We start from the raw sequence: 25,799 nt of genomic DNA, 5'->3' as shown, positions 1-25,799 counted from the left end.
AAGATGGATGACTTTAGCCCTGTACTTTCTCGCCCCATATCTATCGTCTATGCATGTGTGCTTTTACATTTGTGCAAAAAATAATGAACAGATGTCGGTAACAGGTTTGAAAATTGTGAATAATTCATAATTCAACTCTCTAGGGTTGTCAAATGTACAATATATATGGTATGTTAATAATTTTAAATGTAATAAATGCATTTCAATTGATTTCAAGGATAAAATTATGTAATCAAATCAAAAGAACTGTTTTGAAACTATATATAACTATATATATAACTATATATATAACTATATATATATATATAACTATATATATAACTATATATATATAACTATATATATATATATAACTATATATATATATATATATATAACTATATAACTATATATATATATATATATATATATATATATATATATATATATATATATATATATATATATATATATATATATATATATATATATATATATATATATATATATATATATATATATATATAAAGGGAAGAAGGCAAATTTTGCTCAAATACATAAAACATTGAAAAAGATCTGCCTAATAACTATAATTGTTTCAGACAATTATTTTTGTGAGAATCTTTAGACCTGACAAGACAAATCTGAACCAGGACTTTGCCAAAACTATAGTCTTAACAAAAACAAAGCTGGCTAAGTCTCTGAGTCTGTAGTACTTCCACCTCACACACAAGAGGTCCCCTCTTTTTTTCTCAAAGCAGGAGAGGCGTTTCTGTGTGCAATTTCTCTCCATGTAAGCTAATCATTCAGCTATGTTCTTCTTATTTTAATTCGGAAAAAAAAAGTCATTACAAGAGCTACAGGAATCTGATTGTTTGGCTGGTGTTGCAAAAATGTTAAGTCCAAAAAGATTGCATCTTTGTGTACAGCATTAGGCATACACTTTTTTTTTTACTTTTTTATTTGAGCCATTATTTGACACATGAACATGGCATAGTTTAGAGACTTTGTTGTCCATTAAAGGATTTAATATAATTTGATATAATTACATACAGTATTTCATGCTTTCATTTTGCTCAAAATCTTAAGATAGGTCATTCAACATTCAATTATAACAGCACATAACTCCTGACAAGTTGCCTCAACATGGAAGGATGGGTCAAATGCAGAGAACCAAATTCTCAAGTATGGCACTAAAGTGGCACTAGACCAGGACGTGATCAGGACTAGATGGAACTGGACCAAACCAAGTCTAGATCAGGTCTAAAGCAGGAACAAACCAGGACTACGCCAGGCATAGAATTACACTAGAATTACAAAGCTCTCTTCTCTCCCCAAAGATTATACTTTATCCCTCTACCTCCTCACACCATTCCTTATTACCTCTTAAGACTCATTCACAAAATAATTAACAGATGTCGGTAATGAACTACCAACAAATGAAAAGGCATCTGACCGCTAATCAAACTCGACGTTTAATTCACTGCTTGGGTTTCTGCATTATCAATTACTAGATAATTGACAATTTTTTTTTTTTTGTGTGCAATACATGTCTCCTTCCCCGTTCCTTTAAGACAGACCCATTTCTCCGGCTGGAGGGGGCAACAGCTAGCTAGTGACCATATGTTTAATATTAGCCACAGCCTGTTCCAGTAGAGTGCTCCGAAAGCTGGGAAAATTGGATTAAATTGGCTAATGGCATGTTTAAAACCTACATAAAATGAGCGGGAATGGAAGATATTACGCGGGGGCTTGCGGTGTTACGCTGTTTTCACTCCCCGAGTAAACTTGGGGTTTTCGTCAAAGACCAATAATGATAGTCACAAGCCGTGCAACTGTTGGTCAATACTGTTATTAGAAACCGCAAATTTTGATATGCCTTTGATTATGATGTGGGGGTGTGGGCACATGTGCCAAAGCAATGCCTGTCATTAAAGTGTCATTTATTTAGACCAATGGTATTTTAAGTACATGCATGTGGAAGAACAGGGCATCTGAAGTGTGGAGGGCTTTCGTCATGAGAGTTTTAGAAGGGCTTTTTAGTAGCCTCTGCGTGATACTTGTTGGCAGAGATGGAATACAATGCAAGATATGGTGTCGAAGCTACCTAAATGTTAGCCAAGTTGTCAAATAAAACATATAATGGAACGATAGAGAAGAAAACTGACCATAAATATATGGAGATTTGCATTTAATTCAATTGATATTGCAGTGACAACATGCTGGGAGTGGTGTACATGTATGTCTATTGTGGAATGTTTCAGCAGTTATCATGGTGACACAATGCACACATTAGCAGATACAGCCAAAAAAAGACTGTCTGAAAAAATAAAACAAAAGGGTGAGTGACAAACTGCAAAACTGTCTAATGCCAGCTAGCTTATGACTGTAATGTTTTTTTAGTTTAACAGCACAAATAAACTCACCTGTTGTAGATCCAACTAAGTCAGCTCTTTATGATTGGATTATGATCAAACAAAGCTCAGATTAAAATCTAATTTGAGTAACAGAGCTTCAGACGGAGCAGTGCCTATAGTTAGCATCACATCCCCGGGATTGTTGAAGACATCAGCAGAAAAATATCAATATCTGTCAATGTGTGGTGTCCACTGCAGCAGTAGAACCATAAGCCTCCTCAGTCTCTCCATCTTCTCATTGCCACTACCAGTGTCTTGGCATAGGATTGAGATCTATTTCAGAGGATGGGAAGATTTTTATTTTTTATTTTTTGTTTCATTTCATTTTGTTTTTAATTGAGTTCTAAAAATTGCATGCCTTGCCTACAATCATCCCCAAAAATAAAGGAAGCTTTTTTTTTTCTTTCGAAACTTAAAAAAATATTTTTCTACATTACTCACAAATACTCTTTTTTTGTGCTGACAGCAGACACATTTTTGTTTCTAGAGGGCTCTTTAACCTCTTTTAAACATTGTGCTAATCTACTTAAAATGTACACTTATAGAAAATATTTTTGATTGGTCAAGGACGGTGCCAATAACACCTACAGATGCAGAGAAAAAAATTGTCAATTTGTTTCTGCTATGAGGCAATATTCTGAATTCAAGTGTGAACTTATCTAGAGCTTCATCTGTTTCCTTGTTAATCGCATTGACAGTCTTTGGTCAGAAGTACCCTCCCTGTTAAAGGCCAAGCTCATCAGAGCAATGGCTGTGATTTGATTACTGAGAGACATGATAATGGCCCCATTTAAGAGAAGAGCTGCAGTCAGAGGCCCACACTCAGGGGCCCACACAGCAGGGGCCGGCTTAAACAGACCTAATGTTAGGACAAGGGCCTCAGGATTGGTTTGATGTGTTATCATTATGGACTTAATGAAGCTGAAGCAGAAATTCAACCAGGAAGACTGAATTTACTTCCTCATCCTCACCTCTCTGTTACTGTCAACCAGTCACAGTCCACGACCTTTGCCTCTCAACCAGTTGCAAACCCAGTGATGCTGATGTACTTCAGCCTATTTTAGCAGAAATACAAACAATTTTATGTGCATGCAGAGGGAAGTCCTTTGTGCATTTGTGGATACAAAAGTTGTCTGTGCTTTTCTCTCAATTTTACTGCGCTAAAGTTTGATTTCCCACCAATCCTCAAATATTCCGATTGCTTTCTTAAATTAGGTTATATTTCCTCTCACTTTATAGGAAGCATCAGAACATATGACTTTTAATAATGCACACACATCCTTATCTCCACTCTCTGCCCTCTATTCAAATGTTGTGCCTATTGTCCGCTGCCAGTCCCACAGCGTTCCTGCCCTATCAGCTCCGTACCAGTCGCCTTAAGAGCCAAACGCCCAGATAAAAAGCTTTTTGTGAAGAAAGTCAAACAGATGGGACAAGTCTGAAAGTGCACCTTGAACACCCCGTAGAGTGTAGGATATCTCAGAGCCTGGCCATCCGCCTTCCTGAGAGAGAGAGAGAGAGAGAGAGAGAGAGAGCAAACACTCGAGGATGCATGATAGGAGAACGAGCAGATAAGTGCAAGGGTGAGCCAGGTCAAGAAGCATGAGAGGACGTACGGATGAAGAAACCAGTGGAGGGAGGAATTTAAGTGCAATGTATTTGATAGGACTGAACTTCTTTGACTAAATAAATTCTTTATCGATTATAGACATGTCCTGTCAATGGGATCATTGACTAAAATTTAGTAGGAATGCACAGACAAAAGCTCTAAAAAAATATTCGGATCTAGCACAAAAACTAGTATGTATACAGAGAAATACAAGTAAACAGCATCTTGATAATTGAAAATGACTAAACTGGCCAGTCACTGGAAAAATTCTAATGAAAATTTGGTTGCCTGACACACCTGTAATGGATTAATTGACTAAATGGCTGTAGATTCTAATTTCAAGATGATTTCATTCTATATTGCCATACATGGTTATATATTGGCTATGCATGCTATTGCCAAGCTACTACCAACCAATCACCACCATTGCTCTGCAAGGAAAAATGGTACACTTTATTCCCTTGTACCGAAATTAGTCTTCTGCAGCTGACACATCTTTCAGTGCAGCTTCAGGAAACTTGTCAAGAGCAGTGGTACCATCTCCAGATCAGACAGCATTGCAAAAGAAGCAGTTCTAAAAAATACTTACTAATACTTACTAATACTAATATTTACTTCTGTACTTCATCTATACCTTTTCACTAGTTTCAATGGCACTATACCTGTCTTAAAAATGTGAAAAGCATAACTAGCTGATTTAAATTTTGCTGTGGTCCAAAGTAACCTTATGCATTCCAACCATCCTAATTATTCACTGCAATGAGTTTATATGTACTTTCATAACATTCAAAGAGCAGTGTGGAGTTTTACCTTGACAGTAAAGCCAACAACAACTAGCATGCCAACGTGCACTTCCTGATTATTAGACAAAAAAAAATATTTTTAATTAGATATAGACAGTGCACGGTGATGACAATACATCTGTACAAGGCCTTGCTTAAATACATGGAAAGAAGTCAGGCTCAGGGCCTCTAAGTTTTAATACATATCAACAAATTTCAATGTATCTCTGGGATGAGGACGATACTAAATGTATTGTCTGTCACATTCTGTATATGGCGACACCATTGCAACCTAGCTCCATCTTGTCCTATCGCTAAGTCAACAGCAGCCAAGTAAACAGACGGGCTAGCTAGCATACATTTCACCTTTCCACACATCACTGTATGAAAGAAAGATACGGAAAATTACACCACCAAAAGTCAACACTAAAGAACGAAGGACAATATAGTGCAGTTATGAACCAGCAAAACAAAGTCGTACCAAGGTCCACTGCTGCAGACAGACAGAAACAGCCTGAGGGAAGACATGGACAGGCCCACACCTATGACAACCCAATAGGTTTGGTACATGCTTAAAAGCCTAAATCAAATATGGAGTATCCTTGTGACATGACTTTGGAGCTCCTCCCAAAGGTAGCACTATATATATATATATATATATATATATATATATATATATATATATATATATATATATATATATATATATATATATATATATATATATATATATACACATTAAAGAAAAGAGGGGATGAGATGAGACGGAGATTTTATATATATATATATATATATATATATATATATATATATGCATTGTGGCAGAGTGGTTAGTGCTTTCTTTTTTGTGTAACTAACTCAAAATGTGAGCATTTTGAAATTTTATTTGGTTCAAGTAAATAAAAATAACTGGAGAGTGCTATCAAATATCCTCCATGAACTACCAAATTAAAGCTAGCTATCTATTCACGGAAATGATTTTTGAATCATACCATTATACAAGGGATCCGTCAATACCGGTATCAAAGCACCGATACTGGTGTGGAAGCATCGATACTGACAATTGACAGCTTGAACGGGAATCAGTTCCAGGATATCGGTCCAGTCGATATTCTGGTTGGGGCTTAACAGTTATATATAACACAATTGTATATCTTGTGTAATAAGTTAACTGTGTTTTAAGGAAATAAGTGCCATTTTCTGTCCTTACACTGGTATCTGTTAAAACTGCGTATCAGCAGATACTTCAAGTCAAATTATCTATATCGCTATCAGAACTGAAAAAGCTGCGGAGTCAGACATAGGTCACTGTATCACAAGGAAAGAGACAGTAAGGGCCTCGCTCACACTAGGCCACTAGGCCTTTTCCGTGCCGTGCTCAAACATTCACTCACATCTGCACAACTGAGGTCATCACACAGTGCTTTTTTTTTTACAGCAGCAGTGCTATCGTTTTAGAAGAGAAAATATCTCCAGCGACATAAAATCTCTCTTAAACAATGAGGCAGATATAAGTCTTACTGTGATACGCTCCTCTTTGAGTTTATAGATTAAACAATGGCGTGGAGCAGCAACGGTTAAACAGTAGGTGAGAGGCTTCAAAACTTTTGTCTCTGTCACAGTCCTGATTAAAGATTCACTGTAAGTAAGTGCATTCATGTTTCCTCTTCTCTAACCTCTCCACGCACAAGACAAACCTTGCAAACTAGATGCTAGATGAGCAATCATGCCGTTTACACTCACACAGGGTAAACGTACTACATTTTTGGGGCTATCCATGCTTGGACACCACTCGGTCGGAGAGAGATCCAATGGTATTCATTACTATTTCTTAGTGTCAAGTTTGAAATTCTAATATTATATTAATAATATAAAATGTTATACTTACAAGAGCTTCCGACTAAAACAAAATCTCAAATAATGAAATACATATTATTGGATTTAAAGGTGCCTTATGTCTATCTAGAAGCCTTCAATAATTCAACCTTTATCTTGTAAAATATGCTTGAAAAAATTCTCAATATACAGTAGAAATAATTAATGGATAGATATCTGGTAGGGAGACCAGAAAAATCACACAGTGCACCTTTAAATTAACACTAAGCAACATTCTGGAGGTGGCGCATCACCTGTATGATTCCATGGAAATAGAAAGTTAAAATCATACTTCGAAACAGTGTCCCTGCAGATAGATCCATTTTATGCCATATTGCGGAAGATTATACCCAATGAAACAGCATTTCCATAGAAATAAGCAAAATGAGGGCCACGTCTAGTCCAAAATAAGAGTCAGGAGATGCAACCCTTCTCACAGTAAGGACGCATATGATTAAATATGCCAACAGATTAATGTACAAAAATTATAATATAGATTTCATTTGGGATATTTTTTGTGGCATTAAATCTTTGGTTCTTTATTCTTTAGTTGTCAGGGACCATGTACAAATTCATTACTCTTACAAAAGAAAATGCCAGACTTAGCTACTGCTAAGTAAGTTCTATGAATGTCTTTATAATGTATTATTTGATGGTTTGGTTAATGTTTTATGTGAGCCCTTTTTTGGCTTAAAGTTACATGGTGAGGCTTTGAAGAGGGAGTATTATGTAAAATAGATTTTTTTAGCTTTCTACCATAATATTGTTCCCTCATTGTTTCTCTTAGATGTCATCCATGCATGTTTGAGTAATTTTCTCTGGTCCAATTCGAACCCTCCTTATGGTTTGCTGTAACCACACGGTGATTTTCCATGAATACACAAAGGCATGAAACTATACACAACAAACAAACCTGATGCAATGTGCAGTAGCTTCATTAGAGGGATGCACGCTGATTGTTTTGTGATAGCACTCTGTAGGGGGAGTGAATTTGTGCGGGGTGGGAGGGGGACTCAGTGTCAAAAATAAAAGTGAAACTTATAAAAGGTTAGTATTTTGTTTTTGGAAAATGTAGCGTTTTCAAAACAATAAAAGGTAACATGGTGATTTAAATATGTTATGTGTTAGCAGTTAATACCCCATAGAAGTAAAATACCCCCTAAGAATGACGATCTGTATAGATTTTAATAATAGTAAATGATACTCTGTTATGTTTCTATACTTATTTTATCAGTAACAGATAAACATACCATCCTTATTTCCCTTGACACACCCTTACACCTGAGCACTTGCTCTTCTCTCTCAGACTGTGGAATCAGATCTCAACACCCATTCACACCAATACAATATAATACCTCTGGCTTTTGTGTAGCAACATGTGCGCATCAATGGAGGAGCGGGCCCAATCTCACCACGGATAATAGCTCCATAGTCCTTGTGACAGTACATCCACCAAGTCTGCACTCTCATGGGGCCTTCCTTTCCCCCCGACTGTATCCCGGCGTTCTATCATGTAGCGCTAAAGGGGGTAAGCATAATGGTTTTGAAATGGATGACCCACGTCCGTCCCATAGAGACAGAGGGAGAGTGGTAGCGTAGCCCAGAGCGAAGGGGGCAGATTGAGCTGTCCGTCTCACCGAAATGAACCAGAGTTAACGCAAGTATGCTAGCTGATGTCTCCGCGGGGTGGACAACGGCAAGCTTCCTGATGGGTTTGGTGCACTGACAAGGCAGTTATGGATTATTACCTAACTCCCTTGAAAAGTAAAAGTAGCATTTCATATCCACTCACAAGGATGTAGCATTTAATGCTATACTATCGTAAGTTGACTTTTGGAAGTTTAAGAGTGTTATGATGTTAGCAATTCAAAATCATATCTGCAGTTGTGTTTTGTTTAAACGTGTATGTTTGCTAGTGTTATATGACAGGTTTATATTAGATGCCCTGTGTAATTTTTGGGGGGGCTACTTCAGTCTCCAGGTGTTTTTATTGTTCAAAAATGCCTGGAAAAAACATACATTCTTATAGTAAGCCAAGGTGTGCACTGATCTGTGATGTAACTGGCTTGGGGGACTGTGGAACTTTCTTGCCCAAACAGTATCATCTCCATGCATACCTCCACCAGAAAAATAACTATTAACCCAACAGGGTTGCCAATTCTCATAACTAAAACAAGTTTGCCATAAACCCAAAAACATAACTATGGCTGCATTCCCACTTCAACACTAGAATACTAGACTAGGACTGAACCAAAAACCAAAACTGGACTAGACCTGGACTAACACAAGAGCAGAACCTTGCCAGGTCTACAACCAGTAGGAGCACACGTTATAGTTATTACCTTTTAGAAAACAGTTTGATGAAATTGTCTCCAGCCGAAAAGTAAATAATTTGTTTCACCTCTCTATGTTAGCAATCTAAAACCATGGTTTGCTTAATTTCCTCATTTCCATATAAAAATCAGAATGCAGCTTTGCCTGGTGGAGTTGGAGAACCTTGGCTTTGTTGTGAAACCACAGCAATTACAGAGCCACATAATGAACAATATAGTCACAGTAAAAGAAACCACAAAAATGTAACAAATATCGTCAAACTGTTTGGGATAGAATTGCACATAAAATGGAATATATCACTGAATAGATTACACACATGTCAGAACTCAGGAAATGTGCATTGGCATGCTAGTTGTTATCTTAAATTAGGATGCTACGAATGCATAAGGTTAGTAAAGAATAACTTTAGATCACTGCAAACCATTTTGTATTTAGATTGATTCATGTATGTTTGAGTAATCCTGTATTTTCTGGCATTTGAGGCTTGAGTGCTCAGAAAATGTGTTTTCGACAACCACCAAAACTCACCCACTTCCCTTTGACTGGAATATTCACCAGTGTGGCAATGAATTTATCCATCTCCAGGACACAGACGAGTCAGATCTGCCATGCTGTGGAACATTCCAGGCAAAGCAATAATATTCCAATAGAGACAAGCTGAAAGCAAACCCATCCCCAACAGAACATTTATATAGTGCACCTTTAAAAAGTTCACAGATCAAATTTCAAAGTGTACTTTACTGTCAATTCACTATGTAACAGACATTACACAAAGAACTGAAATTGCATTCCACCAGACTCCAAATGTACAATTTAACTAAAAACTCACACACGCGCACACATACATACACACTCATGACATAAAGTGTACACATGCATCAACAGTAAATAGATGTAGAGAACAGGCAAGCATATACTCTTCAAACAAGAAGGTAGCTTGAGGTAGATGAATGTGAAATATGTAAGGTGCAAAAAATGAAAGTGCAATTGCAATTGTGAAGTGCAAGAGTGCTGAGCTGCCTGGAGTGTGTTGATCAGCCTGATGGCTTGTGGAAAGAAGCTGTTTCTGAGTCTATTTGTGTGGCACCGCATGCTGCAGTACCGCTTACCGGATGGGAGGAGGGGGAACAGTTTGTGTGCTGGATGGGTGGTGTCCTTGATGGCTCTCTTGGAGCAGTGTGATGTGTATAAGTCCTGGGTGGCTGGTAGGGGTGATCTGATGATCTTTTCAGCAGTCCTCACCACCCTCTGTAAAGCCTTCCTGTCCGCTGCCGTGCCAGACGGAGAGGCTGCTGGTAAGGATACTCTCAATAGTACCCCTGTAGAAGGTGATGAGTGCAGAAGTGCGGAGGTTCGCTCTCTTCATTCTGCGCAAGAAGTGAAGGCGCGTCTGTGCTTTTTTGACTAGGGACGTGATGTTTGTCATCCATGTGAGGTTGTCTGTGATGTGCACTCCCAGAAACTTGATGCTTCCCACAGACTCCACGGCACTGCCATTGATTGTGAGTGGGGTGTGTGTACTGTGTTTTTCCACAGTTATTACTTTTGTTTTCCTAACATTGAGATGTAGGTTGTTTCTGTCACACAAGTTGATGACTTGATGTACCTCCTCTCTGTATGCCGAGTCATCATCGCCACTGATGAGGCCCACCACTGTTGTGTCATCAGCGAATCTGATGATGTGATTCGATGTGAATCTGGCACAGCAGTTGTGGGTCATCAGTGTGAACAGCAATGGAGACAGCACACATCCCTGGGGAACCCCGGTGTTAATGATGGTGGTCTCTGAGGAGTTTTTACTGACTCTTACTGTCTGTGGTAATGAAATGATGATGCCTAGTGTACTCAGTTTGGTCACCAAGTGTTGTGGGATAACAGTGGTAAAAAGCGGAGCTGAAGTCAATGAACAGCATCCGTATGTGACCGTTTTTATTTTCCAGATGAGCCAGGCATAGGTGGAGTGCTGCTGCTATGGCATCATCAGTTGGAGTGTTTAGGGCGAAACTAGGTAAATTTGCAGCTTTGTGTTCAAAAAAGAGTCAAAAACTGCGTGCGTGCTGCCTCCAGTAGCCACTGTAATTTTAAGCACTTTGTGACATCACATATGACTGTCCTGACTGTCCTATAGCCAGTGTTTCTGATTTCAAACAATTGACTGCAGGCTGTTGGACAAAATGTAGTGTTCTTTCCAGATCCAGCCCTCAAAAACAACCAGCATGCTAACAACACACTTTCAGTTTTCCAGAGAGTAAGACACTCTTTAATTAGATCCAAACATCACAAAATATAATGTGTATATCATCATATTGCACACATGACTTCTCCAGTGACATCACTGATTATTAGGTCTAATAGGCTTCCACTATTTTGGCAGTTAGACCACTTTGTCTCTCTCCCTTATCCTCCTTTCTCTGGCCTGCCCGCTTCTCGTCATGTTGTCCAACTTCTTTCCTGTTCCTTAACTTTTAATGTGCTGTGCCTAATTTTATTGTCTTAAAAGCGGGAAAAATAGAACTAGTTCATGTTAAACTGTTTGCAGTGGCCCAAAGTTATTCCTCACATACCTTATGCATTTTGAGCATCATAATTATTTACTGTGATGAGTTTATAAGTGCTTTTCACTACTTTCAGATGAGTTTTGCTGAAAAGATGAGTTTTGCTGACACAGTATTGCTAACAACAACTAACATGCTAACAGTGCTTACTTCTTGGTTTGTGGATGATAAAATACACTATAATTAAATGCAGAGAGCACACAGAGGTCTTTTACAATATATATGTACTGGGGAAAGGCAAATTTCTGCAGTGATGTCTGGATCTAATTAAAGAGTGTCTTACTCTCTGCAAAACTGAAAGTGTGTTGTTAGCATGCTAGTTGTTTTTGAGGGCTGGATCTGGGGGTATAAAGAACACTGCTTTGTCCAACAACTTAAGGAAACTCGGTGATAGCTAACTTCAACTTCTGATTGTTATGACTGCTGGTGAAATGAGTCTAGCAGAGAAATGGTCTCACATGCCCCTCCCTTCCTCACCAGACAGGATATCATCGACAAAAACGTCTCGGTCGAAGGCAATGTTAGATGATCGATTTTTTGGTGGTGGTGTTTGAAGGTTTGAGTGATATGTGAGAGAAAAGTGATGTTAGATGTTGTGGAGGTGGAAGGGTTGACTGGTTTGGCCCGAAGCGTTTCCCATCCAATGATCATGGTACATGAGTGCAGAGCCGCCACTATTATTATTACTACTTCTACTTCAATTACTCTGAACACTAATGCAGCTGCTTATACTTACTTACTATTTTTTTTTATCATCACCAATCTTAAGTTAAAGCTGTCAATGACAGCAGTAGGCAAAGTTACCAGGAAAATCTGCAGAGAGGTGAGTTCACTGTAAGATTGTATGTTTTTCATGGTATTTTTGAGAAATGCACCTGTAATTGAATAAATACAAGATTAATTACTTTAATTCCATACTCTGTAACATTCTGGGCATGCATATGATGTATCCTCCACCAGAAAAGTTGCATATAGTTCTCCTTTGAGTGAGGGGGCTTTTAAAGGGCCCATATTACACTCTTTACTGATCTATGTTATAATCTTGTTTCTTCATCAAAAACAACACAAGAGCCAGGGTTGTGTTCCGTGTCATTCACGTAACACATATACCCTTCATATTTACACACGCACACAGAACACTCTCCGCTCTGTTCCACCTTGTGATGTCATGTGGTAATACAGGAAGTGCTCCACTGTCTTTTTAACCTCCATACACCTTCACTAGAATCATTTAGATAATTTCAGCCCTGGAATTGCCAGTCTACACTGAACAAAATGTAAAATGTAGCTGTTAATATGAAAATTACCACTTCATGACATCACAAGGTGGAACAGAACATTTTAAGCTTTGAAGATGTATTCCACTAATAATAAAGGGCTGTGTGAATGAAATAAAACAAGATTTAAAATTGTGTTGTCATTGTCATAGAAAGCAACACAATTATGTTTAGAGCATCAAACACTGCATAGTTTTGATATAAAGTGCAATACCAAAGGTGCAAGAGCCCATCCCATAACCCCATAAATACCCCCCCTGTAAACATGTGCACAGTAATGACCTTCAATGTAGCACATGTGTAATACAGTATCAGTATCAGTTAGCAACAGAATAAAGGGCATTAACAGTAAAGTGCATCATAGGGACATACAGTCATATATGTGGAGTGTTTTTAGGACATTATGCAACAGTGCAAGTCCAGTTTAATATTATTGTATTGTGGGTGTGGTTATAGTTCATGGGAGGCGGGCAGAGAAGGGAGGGGGCCACTGCTCAGTCTGGTTATTCTTGCCTGTATGGACCTGTTCCTTGTACCCAAGGGCAGCAGGTAGAAGGTAGGTAAACACAACTCTAGGTATATTTTTGAGCGAGTAACATTTTAATACCTCTCACAAGAGTCAATTTTGTGTAATATAGGACCTTTAAAGAAACAAGTCACACTACTGGTACATTCTAACCAGGAATTAGACAATACTTAGCCATAGCAGTGTCTAGTATAATGAGTTAAATATAACAGCCACTTATCAAATAAATAAATAAAGTGAAGTACACAGACGTGCTAGAGGAGTTTGCAGAAATAAGAATACTTGAGTCATTAAGTTAAAAAAAGCAATGCAAGCCTCCAAAACCATTGACTTCAGTTCTATATTTAGGTTGAAACTTGATCTCCACATCATAGAGTCTGTCCAAGATTAACATATGCCGACAGGAGGGTTTTGCCTATAGTTTCCTATAACATGTATAACTAGAATAATAGTAGTTTTAAAAAGTGACTTGTAGGCTTTTCTAATTGTTGTAAATTGCCATCAATAGACAAGTGTAGTTAAAATAAGGTTAAAAGCAGTAGCTGTTAGTCAGCTAAATACTGAAAATGTATTATAGTCTGCTTAATTTTTCCTCCCGTTTCCTGTATACTGGATTTTTGAGAAAAGAACGTAGAGTCAAAATAAGGTTAAAACATCAACTGCTATCTATCGAGACATGCTTTGGAGGATCAGTGATTTCAGCACTAAAATGATCAGATTGAGTCTTGTGAAAGTGTGTGGACAGGGAGGAGCTCTACCTCATGGCATCAGTAGGTGGAAGAAAGCATTTTGAGCAGAATATGCATGATTACTCCTACATGCACAAAAGAAACAGTACAGTACAATATAATGTCAAACGATTTAATCAAATAAATAAGTTATCTGATTTCCATGTTAGAAAACTGTGGTGGCCAATGGGAGCTATTAATGTCGTCACAACAAAGAGCCATGAAATTGTATACTGGTGGCAGTGAAAATGCAAATTGAGCTGCAATATGGCATCTTAAAAATAAGTGATTAAATATTGCTCAAACATGCACAATGCAAATAGAGCTTTGAAAGGGTAAATGAGAAGGGAAAACAACTATGACAAGGCTAAAGGCTATAAAGCTATAGCTATAGCTATAGGCTTCATGCTATACTGTGGAATTAAAGCCAAAGGAACAACATTTCCATGGAAACAAGCAGAATAGTAACTAGCACTCATAGTAAGAACACATATATTTCTTTGTTTTTCAGTGCAGTAAACAAACCCATGTTACAAAAATATGCTTTTAGTTTATTTTTTGGCAAATAAAGGTTACATAGTGCTTCATGACTATCCCAGACAGCTATTCCTCTGTCAAAGTTCAACAATGGACTAAGTGGGTGGAGTTAAGTTGTTGACTCTGTAACATATTCTACAGTCATGGTTCAATATCAGATATTGGCCCTTTAAACAGAAATATTTAATTGTATTTTATTTAGCCTCACTAAGTTCTTGCTCAGCTGCTGCCGTCTGTCTGTGTTTTTCATAAAAGTTTGAATGAGTAGTGTTAGAAAAGTGCTGAGTGGTCTGAACACTGGAGCGGGTCATAAAGTGGACCCTCCAAAGTGGAACAATATGCTGCTGACTTGTATTTCGGGAACTATGTGTCCGTACGTGTGTGTGTGAATGGATTCTATTTTTTTTTTTTCTAATAGGAGGGTAGAGGACTTTTGCTCCTACAGATCTGGGACTGAAACTATGAATATGTAATAGAGGGAAAGAAAAGAGGAGAGAAAAAAATATACTTCTATGAAGTCATGGACAGTAGTGGAGTAGTGGGTTAGGCATTCACCCATGAACCAAGTGGTAGCTGGTTTAATTCTCGGCCAAGCACAAGCAGGCCCATGCTCACTTTCTATTTGGAAAGCGGCGACTACCAGGTTAGCTATGTCTATGGTGCTCCACAATTCTAAACGCATCACTCCTGGAAGGGTCTATAGCCTAGTCCAGTGGGTCTATAGCCTAGTACAGCGGAGCAGTTAGCTATTTACCAAATAGCAAGATGGACTTAACATATTGTGCTTATCATATTTTATATATTTCTAGTTGGCTATGCTAGGTATTCACAATTCACAATGAATCGTAAAAAAAAAAAATATAAGAGCATTTGATTAAACGCCCTTAGCACCCGAATCGCTGTACCCATAATATGACCTTAACACAGGCAGCCTGGCCTAATTCCATGGTGCACTAGGGTCTCTACTGTTAATAATATATCAAAACTGAAAGGGTGGTGGTTTCTCAGTAGTTAATGCAATCACACACCTACCCAAACTTTGGCTGTTCAATTCCAGCTTTGACTATTAGTGTATGCTATTATTGTACTCTTTGGCAAGAGACTTCACCCACCTTGCCCAATATGAGGTGAGTGGTGGTGGGGACCGGGCGGTGCAGATTGGCAACTCGGCACTAAAATGGTTCAAGTCCAATCTAGAAAACAGGAGTATTTTCTGGAAATTGGAGAATGCACCTCAGATTAAATACCCCTGACTTCTGGGGTGCCCCAAGGGTCAGTCCTGGGACCCCTGTTGTTCAATCTCTACATGCTGCCGTTAGGCCAGATACTACGCAGCAATAATGTGTCCTACCGCAACTATGCAGATGACACTCAGATCTATGTCTGACTGGCAGCAGGTGAATATGGACCAATGGATTCACTCTGCCACTGCATCCAACAGATCACTGTGTGAATGCAAAACTACTTTCTCCAGCTAAATTCAGACAAGACTGAAGTCATTGATTTTGGCCCATAGAAACATAGATAAAGTGTAAGCAGTCACCTCCAGTCTATCTCTCTCTAAAACTTTCAAATCAGACTAGAAATCTAGGAGTAATAATGGACTCAGACTTGAACTTTAACAGCCACATCAAATCAATAACATCTGCAGCTTTTTACCACCTAAAAAACATTGCAAAAATCAAAGGTAGACTGTGAGAGCCAGACTTATCTATGCATTTGTCTCCGGTAGGTTAGACTACTGTAACGGCCTGCTCACTGGCCTGTCCAAACAAGCCTTAAGACAGCTGCAGTGCATCCAGAACGCTACTGCTCGGGTCCTGACTAGAACCAGGAAGTATGAACACATGAGTCCCATGCTCAGGTCTCTGCACTGGCTTCCTGTAGCTCAAAGAATAAACTTTAAAGCAGCTCTGCTTGTGTACAAGTCTCTCCATAGCCTAGCACCAAAGTACATCTCTGATGTTAGTGCCCTGCAGTCTGAGGACTTCAGGAACAGGCCTCCTGCTGGTGCCCAGAGCCAGGACTAACCATGGGGCATTTAAGTTTTATGCAGCTAAAACCTGAAACAATCTTCCTGAAAATGTGAGACAGGCCCCTACTTTGACAACGTTTAAATCCAGGCTCAAAACAGCTCTGTTTAACTGTGCATATGACTGAAAAGTGTGTACGAATTGTGCTATACCAATAAACTTGCCTTGCCTTGCCTTGCCTTATGTCAGTCTACCGTAGTATCTTAAAAGGTCCTATATGAATTATTTGCCTTATTTATGTATTTATTTATTCCATGTATTTGAACAAAATGTGCCTTGCTCCAACACAGATATATTGTACTAGCAGCTCTGGAGGTCAGATGAAGTCCACTGCATGCTGTCTGCATCTAAATTGAACATGTTTTATTGTCTGCTAATCAGGAAGTGCAAGCTTACCATGCTAGCTGTTGTTCGTATTAGCATGATATAGGCCTGTCACAACAGCAAATATTGAAGTGGGATATATTCCTGTAGTAAATATAGACAATAATAAACGATAATATTGAAACCAAACCATAAAGCTGTATTATCAAGTATTCTAAATGTAAAATATAACAGAATAAATAAAAGAACACTAAGCAACACTTAAGTAGTTGGCTTGCACCTACATTGAGTCATAGAAGTTCATAAATCAGCCTTGTATAGCTCAAATCTTATAGTATGGAAATATATATATATATATATATATATATATATATATATATATATATATATATATATATATATATATATATATATATATATATATACAAAACTTACCTCCCCCTCAAAAAAAACAAAAAAAGTATTGCTCCACCTATCATCTATTGAACAATAAGCCGATATAGTAATTGCTGTGACAGTCCTACTGTGATAGCAAACTCTGCTCTGTTTTCTGAAAGTTCTTAAAAGCTCATATAAAGGCATCATGGTGAATAACCAGGATGCTTGCAATGCATAATGGAAGTCATGAATAATTTTGGATCACTGCTGTTTAAAATGAACTTCTGTTCTGTTTTTCACGTTTTAAAACAGTACAATCAGATAAAGTGCCTTTAAAATATTAGATTTTTTTTTTTTATTATTATTTAGAGCCACTGATGACAGATTTCTCTTGGGAAAAGTAGTCACAAATAAGAGTAACTTGAAAAGTAATGTCAGGATGTAACATCTGATTTATAATGAGAAAAAACAAAACCATAACTGAAGGGCCGTTTCATCAATCATTAAATATTGTCAACATAAAGCTTTTGTCACATGTAGACTTACTCACAGTGGAGGAAGAGTAACCCAAACATTTAGTCAAGTAAGAGTACTGTTACTTTAATAAAAATGTTACTCAAGTAGTATGTTGCTACAAAATTAAACAATGACTCAAGTAAAGAATCTTGAAATTACAATATCGGATATCGGTAACAGCTCAAAAATATATTTTAGACCATGCCTAGAAAAATATTGGTCACTGACACACACCATCCCTTCACCTGAACCTGTCCAGCTTCTGATTCCAGTCTCGGTGATCCAAACCTATAGATGCCATAAATACAAACCAGGCTTGAATATATCACCAGTGATTAGACCTTGAAAAATTAGCTAACAGAGCAAACTTCCATATCCTCCCGTTTCATGCCCAAACGAAAACGAATGGCCCAATACATTAGAGACCAAGCACTCCTCACATTTCCATATGATGCAGCATGACTAAAAACGAATGTGCAAAAAAAATATATATATACCGCCCCGTCTACTTATCAGACTTTTTTTTCCCCAACTGCCATATTGTTGAGAAGAAGTAGTATAATAGGATTGTATAGCAGAGAGAGAGAGAGGTTGGCGATGTGGAAGTGCAATCAGTGGTCCATCATGCAAATGCAATGGACATGTGGAGGAGGGAATCAGGAAGGCTTGGATGAAGAAAAATTGCGTCCAATGTATTGGTTCACAGGCATTATCAGTCTTAATATACACACAATGTAGTCAAAATAGCAAATGCATATTTAGAGAGTTATGGGGATGATATTGGCTAATGGTTTTGTGTCATCTAAATAGTATTGTGTCATTCGTCTTTATTTGCATATTTCCATACCATGGCATAGACCGAAAAAGACAGAAAATCAAGGTAAATAGTATGTTCCGTAATAATTTTGATCTTTCAAAAGTGTTCCCCGAATCAAGGAATTTGGAATGTTAGTTAAAAGGGTTACATCAAGAAACTAGTTTTATGCAATGCTCTTGCAGCGTTATTAGTAAAAAATAAATACAGTGTTTTTCGGACTATAAGTTGCACTTTTTTTTCATAGTTTGGCCAGGGGTGCAAGTTATACTCAGATGAGACTTATATGTGAAATTATTAAAATATATAATTAACTGCGCGAGGCCACATGGAAGCTGCACTTCATCTGCTTCAGGAAAAGGTGGAGTTGTTCAGAAGCAACAACGAGGATGAGGAATTCAATGAATTTAGTGATTTGGAGTGAGATCGAGAGTAAACTTTTTTAGCTTGTTTTTTTTATGCTTTAGTTATCTGATTAACTGTTAATATCTTAACCTAAGCATATCAGACATGTATTCAGTTTGTTGTCTATGCATTTCATTAGCGTGCTGTACTGCTATTCAGCCTGTTGTTCTCTGTTTTATTGTTATTATTATAACTTGCCTTTAAAGATAAAATGTATGTTCTTATGCAACTTATAGACCACTTATAGACCAGTATGACTTATTGCTGGTGTGACTTTTACTCCGGAGCAACGTATCCAGAAAATATGGTACATAAAAAAATACTTAGCATATTTGTATAAATTCATATACATAGTCTTCGCACTGGTATCAGTTGATAAAGACCTAAAAAATTGGGCTGGTGTAACAGGTCAGATTAACCCCTGCCCAGACAATATCCGGGACAACCATTCAAGGCCAGAATATATCCGTGAATATCTTAGGACATAATATATCCGGAGTATAAACTGGGTTAGGCCCATAGACGGTATATATACTTGGACGTAGCTAGTCTGCTATCTGCAGGGTTAAAATGTTCATATTAATGCGCTCTACATGATCCTGGTATTTTTATTTTGCTATTTTGTCAGGATCAGTCAGGATATGAACATTAAAAACAGATGAATCAGGCACCTTCTTTCCCTGAGGTTGCTCTAGCTAGCATTTGCAACAGGATTGATTGACACTGTTGCTAACTGCCCACTCTCTGCTAAAAGAGCAGTGCAGGTGGAAAGGGCGTTTCCTTAAACAGCCTCGATTGGGTCTTTGGTTCCCCTGATACTCGCAGTCAGAATTTCAAATATGGAACTTGGGTCCAAATTTGCCCTTATAACTGCTCGCCTCGATGAGCTTCATTTGACTGGAGTCAAAGGCTATGAATGATGTCACTATAGCTTAGTGCATTTCCTTATATAGTCTATGCCTAGGCTTAAATATACCAAGGTATAATCGAGCCTAGGCCTCTTTAACCCTGGGTAAAATCCAGGCAGGAAGTATACTTCAGCAGTTACACCAGTGCATCTAAATAATAAATAAAATAATTATAATATATATATATATATATATATATAATATATATATATATATATATATATATATATATATATATATATATATATTATATATATATATATATATATATATATATATATATATAATTAATTACATTTTGTCTAATGGTTGCTTTAACATATATTCAACATTCCATCCAACATATGATAATGACAATTCTGCAAGTCAAAAATCAAAAATATTTCATGTGAAATTCCATTCTTCTTCAATATTAGCATATTTGCTTAAAGAGGGTCCATATACCCCCAGACTGCATCATGATTCTCTATAATAAACCAATTTTTATTTATTTATTGGTTTTCTCCACCATCACAGTTTGAAAACAACTTCCACGTATCATATCACCATCTTAACAGTGCTGTGGTCCCTACCTCCCAGCTGAAGGAGCCCTCTTTGGCACCATGTTGCAGCGCACTGTGCAGGCCAAACCTCTCCCCGGCACCGATCCGGACTCTGGCCCAGATACCGAGCCCAGCCCCTGGTATCGAAGACTCCCGAAGCTCCAGCTCATTGGGAATGGGAATGTCGTCAGGAATGTAGACAGGAGCCTCGTAGGGCGACCCCTCTTTGGGCGTGGTGCACTCCTGGTCGTTGCTGCTGCTGTTGCTATGATGATGCAGCATGTGGGAGTAGATGTGTTGGGGCAGGAGGTGATGGTGGTTGGCGTGGTTGTTGGGGTGTGGTTGCAGGTTTGTCGGTGAGGGTAAGGGGGACATGTGGATGAGTGACCCATCTTCAGGCTCTTCATCTGGGCTGTCAGTGCCTGCTCCCGCCCCGGGCGCTAGGGAGGGCAGGTCGGTCTCTGTGTCATCGTACATGCTGTCCACTGGCTCACTGTCATCTGGAACGTAGGGGGAGAGGAAAGGTTAGAAAACTCAAAAAATCTTGTTAAGTACATTTGTTCACGGATCATTTCATAGTTGGGCTTAACATAAAAAATGAACTGTGAATGGACTTGAAAAACACAGAAGAGCTTTTCCCAGACTACCACCTGATGATGTCAGTCAGCCAAGTTGACTCAAACATACTCACTGTAATTTTCACGAACAAACCTTATAATAAGGCTAATAGCTCTCACAGTTGATTCTGCATAAAATAAAACCATTGTGAATTTTGAAAAAATGTCTAAATCCAAAAACAAAAAACTCCCTGAACAGAAAATCACAGTTGAAAGCATCCAATAACTTCTCATTACTCCAAGCCGCCCAATCACTGCAAAACCACACAGTGCAATACGAGACTGCTGGGGGCTCGTCCAAATATCTACCTATCCATCAAGTGACCTTCTGCTCATGGGGAACATTTTACAGAGCATGGGTCCCAGACAGAGGAGATGACAAGAGGTGAGCCCAGATGGGAGACCGTTCAAGGAATTGTCTTTCAAAATTGCTAATGTCTGGTTAGCCTGTCAGCCGCCATAAGAGGTAAGCAGTACATTTACTTTACTTTTTAAAGCAGACCTATTATGCAAAATCAGCTTTTAACCATAGTTATTTTCCTTCAGCATTTACACTCTCTAAGTTGTATTTGGAGTGATTTGTGCATATTTGAGCAATCTATAATCGTTTATCTTCAAGACACCATATTGCTAATCACTGCCATCGGCACACGCCCACTTCTCTGTACTTACTTCATTCTCCAATTAGATTTTATAAATATGTGATACACATAGGATTCAGCAGTGTCACGTAGTCATTTTGATACAGATGAAAAAAAATCCACTGCTCACCAGCATGATCTGCAGCTATCCATAAGAGATGCCAACTCTTTGTTGTAATGACGTTTATGGTAATGTCTGCGCAAATTGGGCATCATGGTTTTCTAATGCGGAAGTCATTGAAATCATTTCTTTTTTTAAGTCGTTTTAGATCAATATTGCAATTTAAAATGAGGAAATTGTTGTTGTAATGACTGGTGGATCAAAGGTGCAGATGCAGGACTCATTTGAACAGGCTTTATTTTAAACTAAATGAAACAGCAAGGTGCTGGGACCTGGGTCAGAGGCTGAGGTGATCGGTGTGTCCAAAAACATGGTCACGGGAAGATAGGCTGACGATCTGGCAGCATGTGGAAAAATAAGCAGAGACTTTGAAGTCCAGAGGTACAAGCTTGATGATGGGCTGCAGGTGAGTAGTGGGTGGTCACTATAGGTCAGGGTGGTACCAGACTCTCTGCCCAAGTCCAAGCACACAAACACAGAAGGGAGGGGGGAGACAGCACAGGAACACACAGGGAAATACTGGAATCCTGACAATTGTACTTTTTAGAGTACTTTTCTAGTAAGAGTAATGTTACTTCAAAAATAATATTACTCAAGTATAAATCTGTGTAAGCCCTCAGCTGTCCAGGTAGGATCCATAACAAATGAAAAATTGGACCAGAACTGAAGAAGCCGCTTGGACGAATTGCAAAATATCTTCACTCTAAAACTTTTGTCCAGTTGACATAATTACATTTTTCATATGCTATACTCAAGCAGAAGTACAAAGTAGTGGTCCAAGAAAGAGTGAAAAATGATTTGGGAAAAGTACTACTCAAGAAAAAGTAACCTACAGAGTAACACATAACATCTGATTTATAATTTAAAGTTAATGTAAATGAAAGAAGAAAGTATAAAATGATGCACAAAATATGGTATTTTCAAAGCATAGACACTAAAATATGAAATAATTAAATAAATTATACCTGAAGGATTGGTGCCAGAAACATACTTGTGAGAAGAGTAACCAAAATTTTCTGTGTCCATGGAGACAGGCAAGTGATACTACTAGGCTTGCAATGTAAGATTTCACCAGATTAAAAGGATAGTGTATATCGGATACAGATACAACTGAAAGTGGAAAGTGACTAGATTGCTTTAAGGAGACAAATAGAAGTGCAATTTTTATTCCAGATGCCAGACATTTGGATATTGATGAAAATAAATGTCAATATCTCAATAGTTGTTGAGAAATGTATTAAAAAAAACATGCATGTAAAGCAAAAGCATAAAATGTGACATGAAAATGTGCAGAAATATCACCGTATAAAAAGGGTATACGTTTTTATGAAAATGACAGGCTGAGTTTGCAACCTTTTTGTATTTGTCTACTTTTGCAGTGCTTAGTATTCTAATTTTGCATAATTTATTAGAATTCAAGATAATGAAATATTACAATATATATAAAAGAAAGCACATACAGTGAGAAGATAGCTTAAAAAAAGTAAAAATAAATAAATTAATTAATTAAATAAGAAGGTATGCAAAAAATAATGAAACGTCAATATATTGTGATACTAAAATAGATCGATATTGACACCATGGGCTGCTGTATTAATATAACTCCAGTATTTTTTGGTATATTTTACAATTTATTTTGTGACAGTGCTAAAGTTTTGTTGCTTGTTTAGAGGAAAGAAACTTGTTGATGTGATATATTGACATTTCTGCTGTTTGATTATTAAAATGGGTGTTTATTTTTATATAACTTTGCACAGGCACTGGTTTAGCATAAGTATAACAGCCACAAAAGGTTCACAACATACACATTCTAAATGTGTATGTTGTGAGCATTAGAATATAAAAGCATTAAAGGCCCGAGCCAGGGACAATATCACGGAAAATAGCAAAACTCAAGTAGTAAACACACCCCGACATGCCAGAGAGTGGTATCAAAAAATTAGAACTCAATGAGTCATCAAAGACCCTGAAAAAAAATAACGAAAGACGACTCAGGTAGCGCCACTTCAAACTTTAATTTTCATTGGGCCAATAGGAGCCCAACCCAGAAAAAAAGTCCTCATAAAAATTGGAAATTTACATAAAAAACAAAAACAAAAAACAGAACATGTCAAGACATGACAAAAATTATATTATGGCCCCACCCTAAAACGTACAGGAAGTCAGCCATATTGGATTAAATTCAGGAATGACAAAAGAGCACACCCTCGTGTTTAGGACATCTCCTCGCAGTTTTCATCACAAACACTTCAATTTTTGGCCACATCCCACTAAATCCATGTGTGATTAAAGATTACTAATTACATTTTGAATATGGCTTTGGGTATGGTCATGGTGAATTTTCAACAAAATTGCAATTTTTCGAATATTTCAAAAAAAAAAAAAATCTCTTTCACACATTATTTTGTTTGGAAAAAGCTAATACAGAGTTTATGCAGATTTGCAAGCTGAATGCAATGATATGCAAATCAAGGCGCTCTCCCACAAAATGACTCTCTAGCCCCTTCTTCAAATTTTATTTTAAAAAATTCATCAATTTGTCGTGAACATGTCGTGAACATGTGAAAAAAAATCACAGGGGCCTCATTTGTGATGGGGCACAATGTGCAAAGTCACATGACTCTAGCTCTTATGGTTTAGGAGAAAAATAATAGATGGGGGGGGGGGGGGGGGGGGGGGAATCCGCATTGAAGCCATTTTGACCCCCTGAACGTTCACGAAAGTCAATTTTATTGGACTCAAGGTTGGCAAAATGTTTTAAAATGACTCAATAGTGCCACCTCAAAAATCAAAATACATTACGGTAATGGAGGACCTTTTTTATTGTAGATAAATGAAATTTGGTATGACCATAGCACATGTCAAGTCAAGTAAAAAATTATTTTGTGACCCCACCCTAAACCCTACTGGAAGTCAGCCATTGTGGGCAGAACCCAATTTTTTCAAAATTTTAACTCTCATATTTGAATTTTTTATGTTGTAAACAATTTTCAAGAAACTCGCAAATTGTTCAAAATGAAGTGCACCCACATGGGATTATAGGCTACTTTCTTGATTTTTGCTAAGTCAAAGAATGTGGATGTGGCCACCCTGCAAAGAAAAAGGCAATTTTTTTAAGTATTAAATTGCACGTAACTCAAACATACAATGTCCTATTTCCCGGCATTAATATACATTTTGTTCAAAATCTTGATCTAAACGCATAGACATAAATTTACATAAGGCAGACATTATATCGCTCCACAGCGCCTCCTTGAACTTTTAAATAGGACCAAAAAATTATTTTGTCATAAACATTTGAAATTCAGCACGGACATCTGGCTTGACATACTGAACAAAAAAGCCAATGAGGACATCCTCTATCTGCAACCATGTTACCATTGTAACATGAAAAATGTGTCATTGAAATGCATGGGGTTCAGAGTATTGGGCTTTGTTGTAGACAAGATAGATGCTCTACACCACATATGTCAAACTCAAGGCCCGCGGGCCAAATGTGGCCCTCCAGATCATTTTATGCAGCCCCCGATAGGGTAACTTAAAAGGTATGATGGTCTTAAAATGTAATTTTATCAGGAGATATGCAGTTACACAGCCATATTTTAACATCTAGGGAAATGCATATGTAATATTTATAACTTGAATGAGTAATAAATACAGAAACACTTAATTAACAAGTTTAAGTAGTTAGATTTATTTTACATCTGGCCCTTTGAGGGTAGCCATTTTGCTGATGTGGCCCTTGGTGAAAATGTGTTTGACACCCCTGCCCTAGAACATGTGCCAAACTCAAAGCCCGTGGGCCAAATGTGGCCCTCCACATGATTTTATGTGGCCCTCGACAGGGTAAATTAAAAAAGTATGTCATATCTTTTATCAAG

At 37.7% G+C, this 25,799-nt stretch overlaps 1 protein-coding gene across 2 annotated transcripts in view; it reads right to left on the bottom strand.

Annotated features, from left to right (window-relative positions):
• Positions 1 to 25,799, bottom strand: part of prdm16 (PR domain containing 16) — a 366,260-nt gene that overhangs the window by 222,235 nt on the left and 118,226 nt on the right. For both annotated transcript variants that reach the window (XM_055222878.1, XM_033969103.2), the window contains exon 2: positions 20,570 to 21,039. In XM_055222878.1, coding sequence (XP_055078853.1) covers positions 20,570 to 21,039 — 470 coding nt within the window. The remainder of the gene's footprint in view (positions 1 to 20,569; positions 21,040 to 25,799) is intronic.

This window comes from Periophthalmus magnuspinnatus, chromosome 7 (assembly GCF_009829125.3).
Source record: "Periophthalmus magnuspinnatus isolate fPerMag1 chromosome 7, fPerMag1.2.pri, whole genome shotgun sequence".
NCBI lineage: Eukaryota > Metazoa > Chordata > Actinopteri > Gobiiformes > Gobiidae > Periophthalmus > Periophthalmus magnuspinnatus.
Note: the sequence above shows the minus strand (reverse complement) of the source record. Positions and strands in the feature narration are given on the sequence as shown.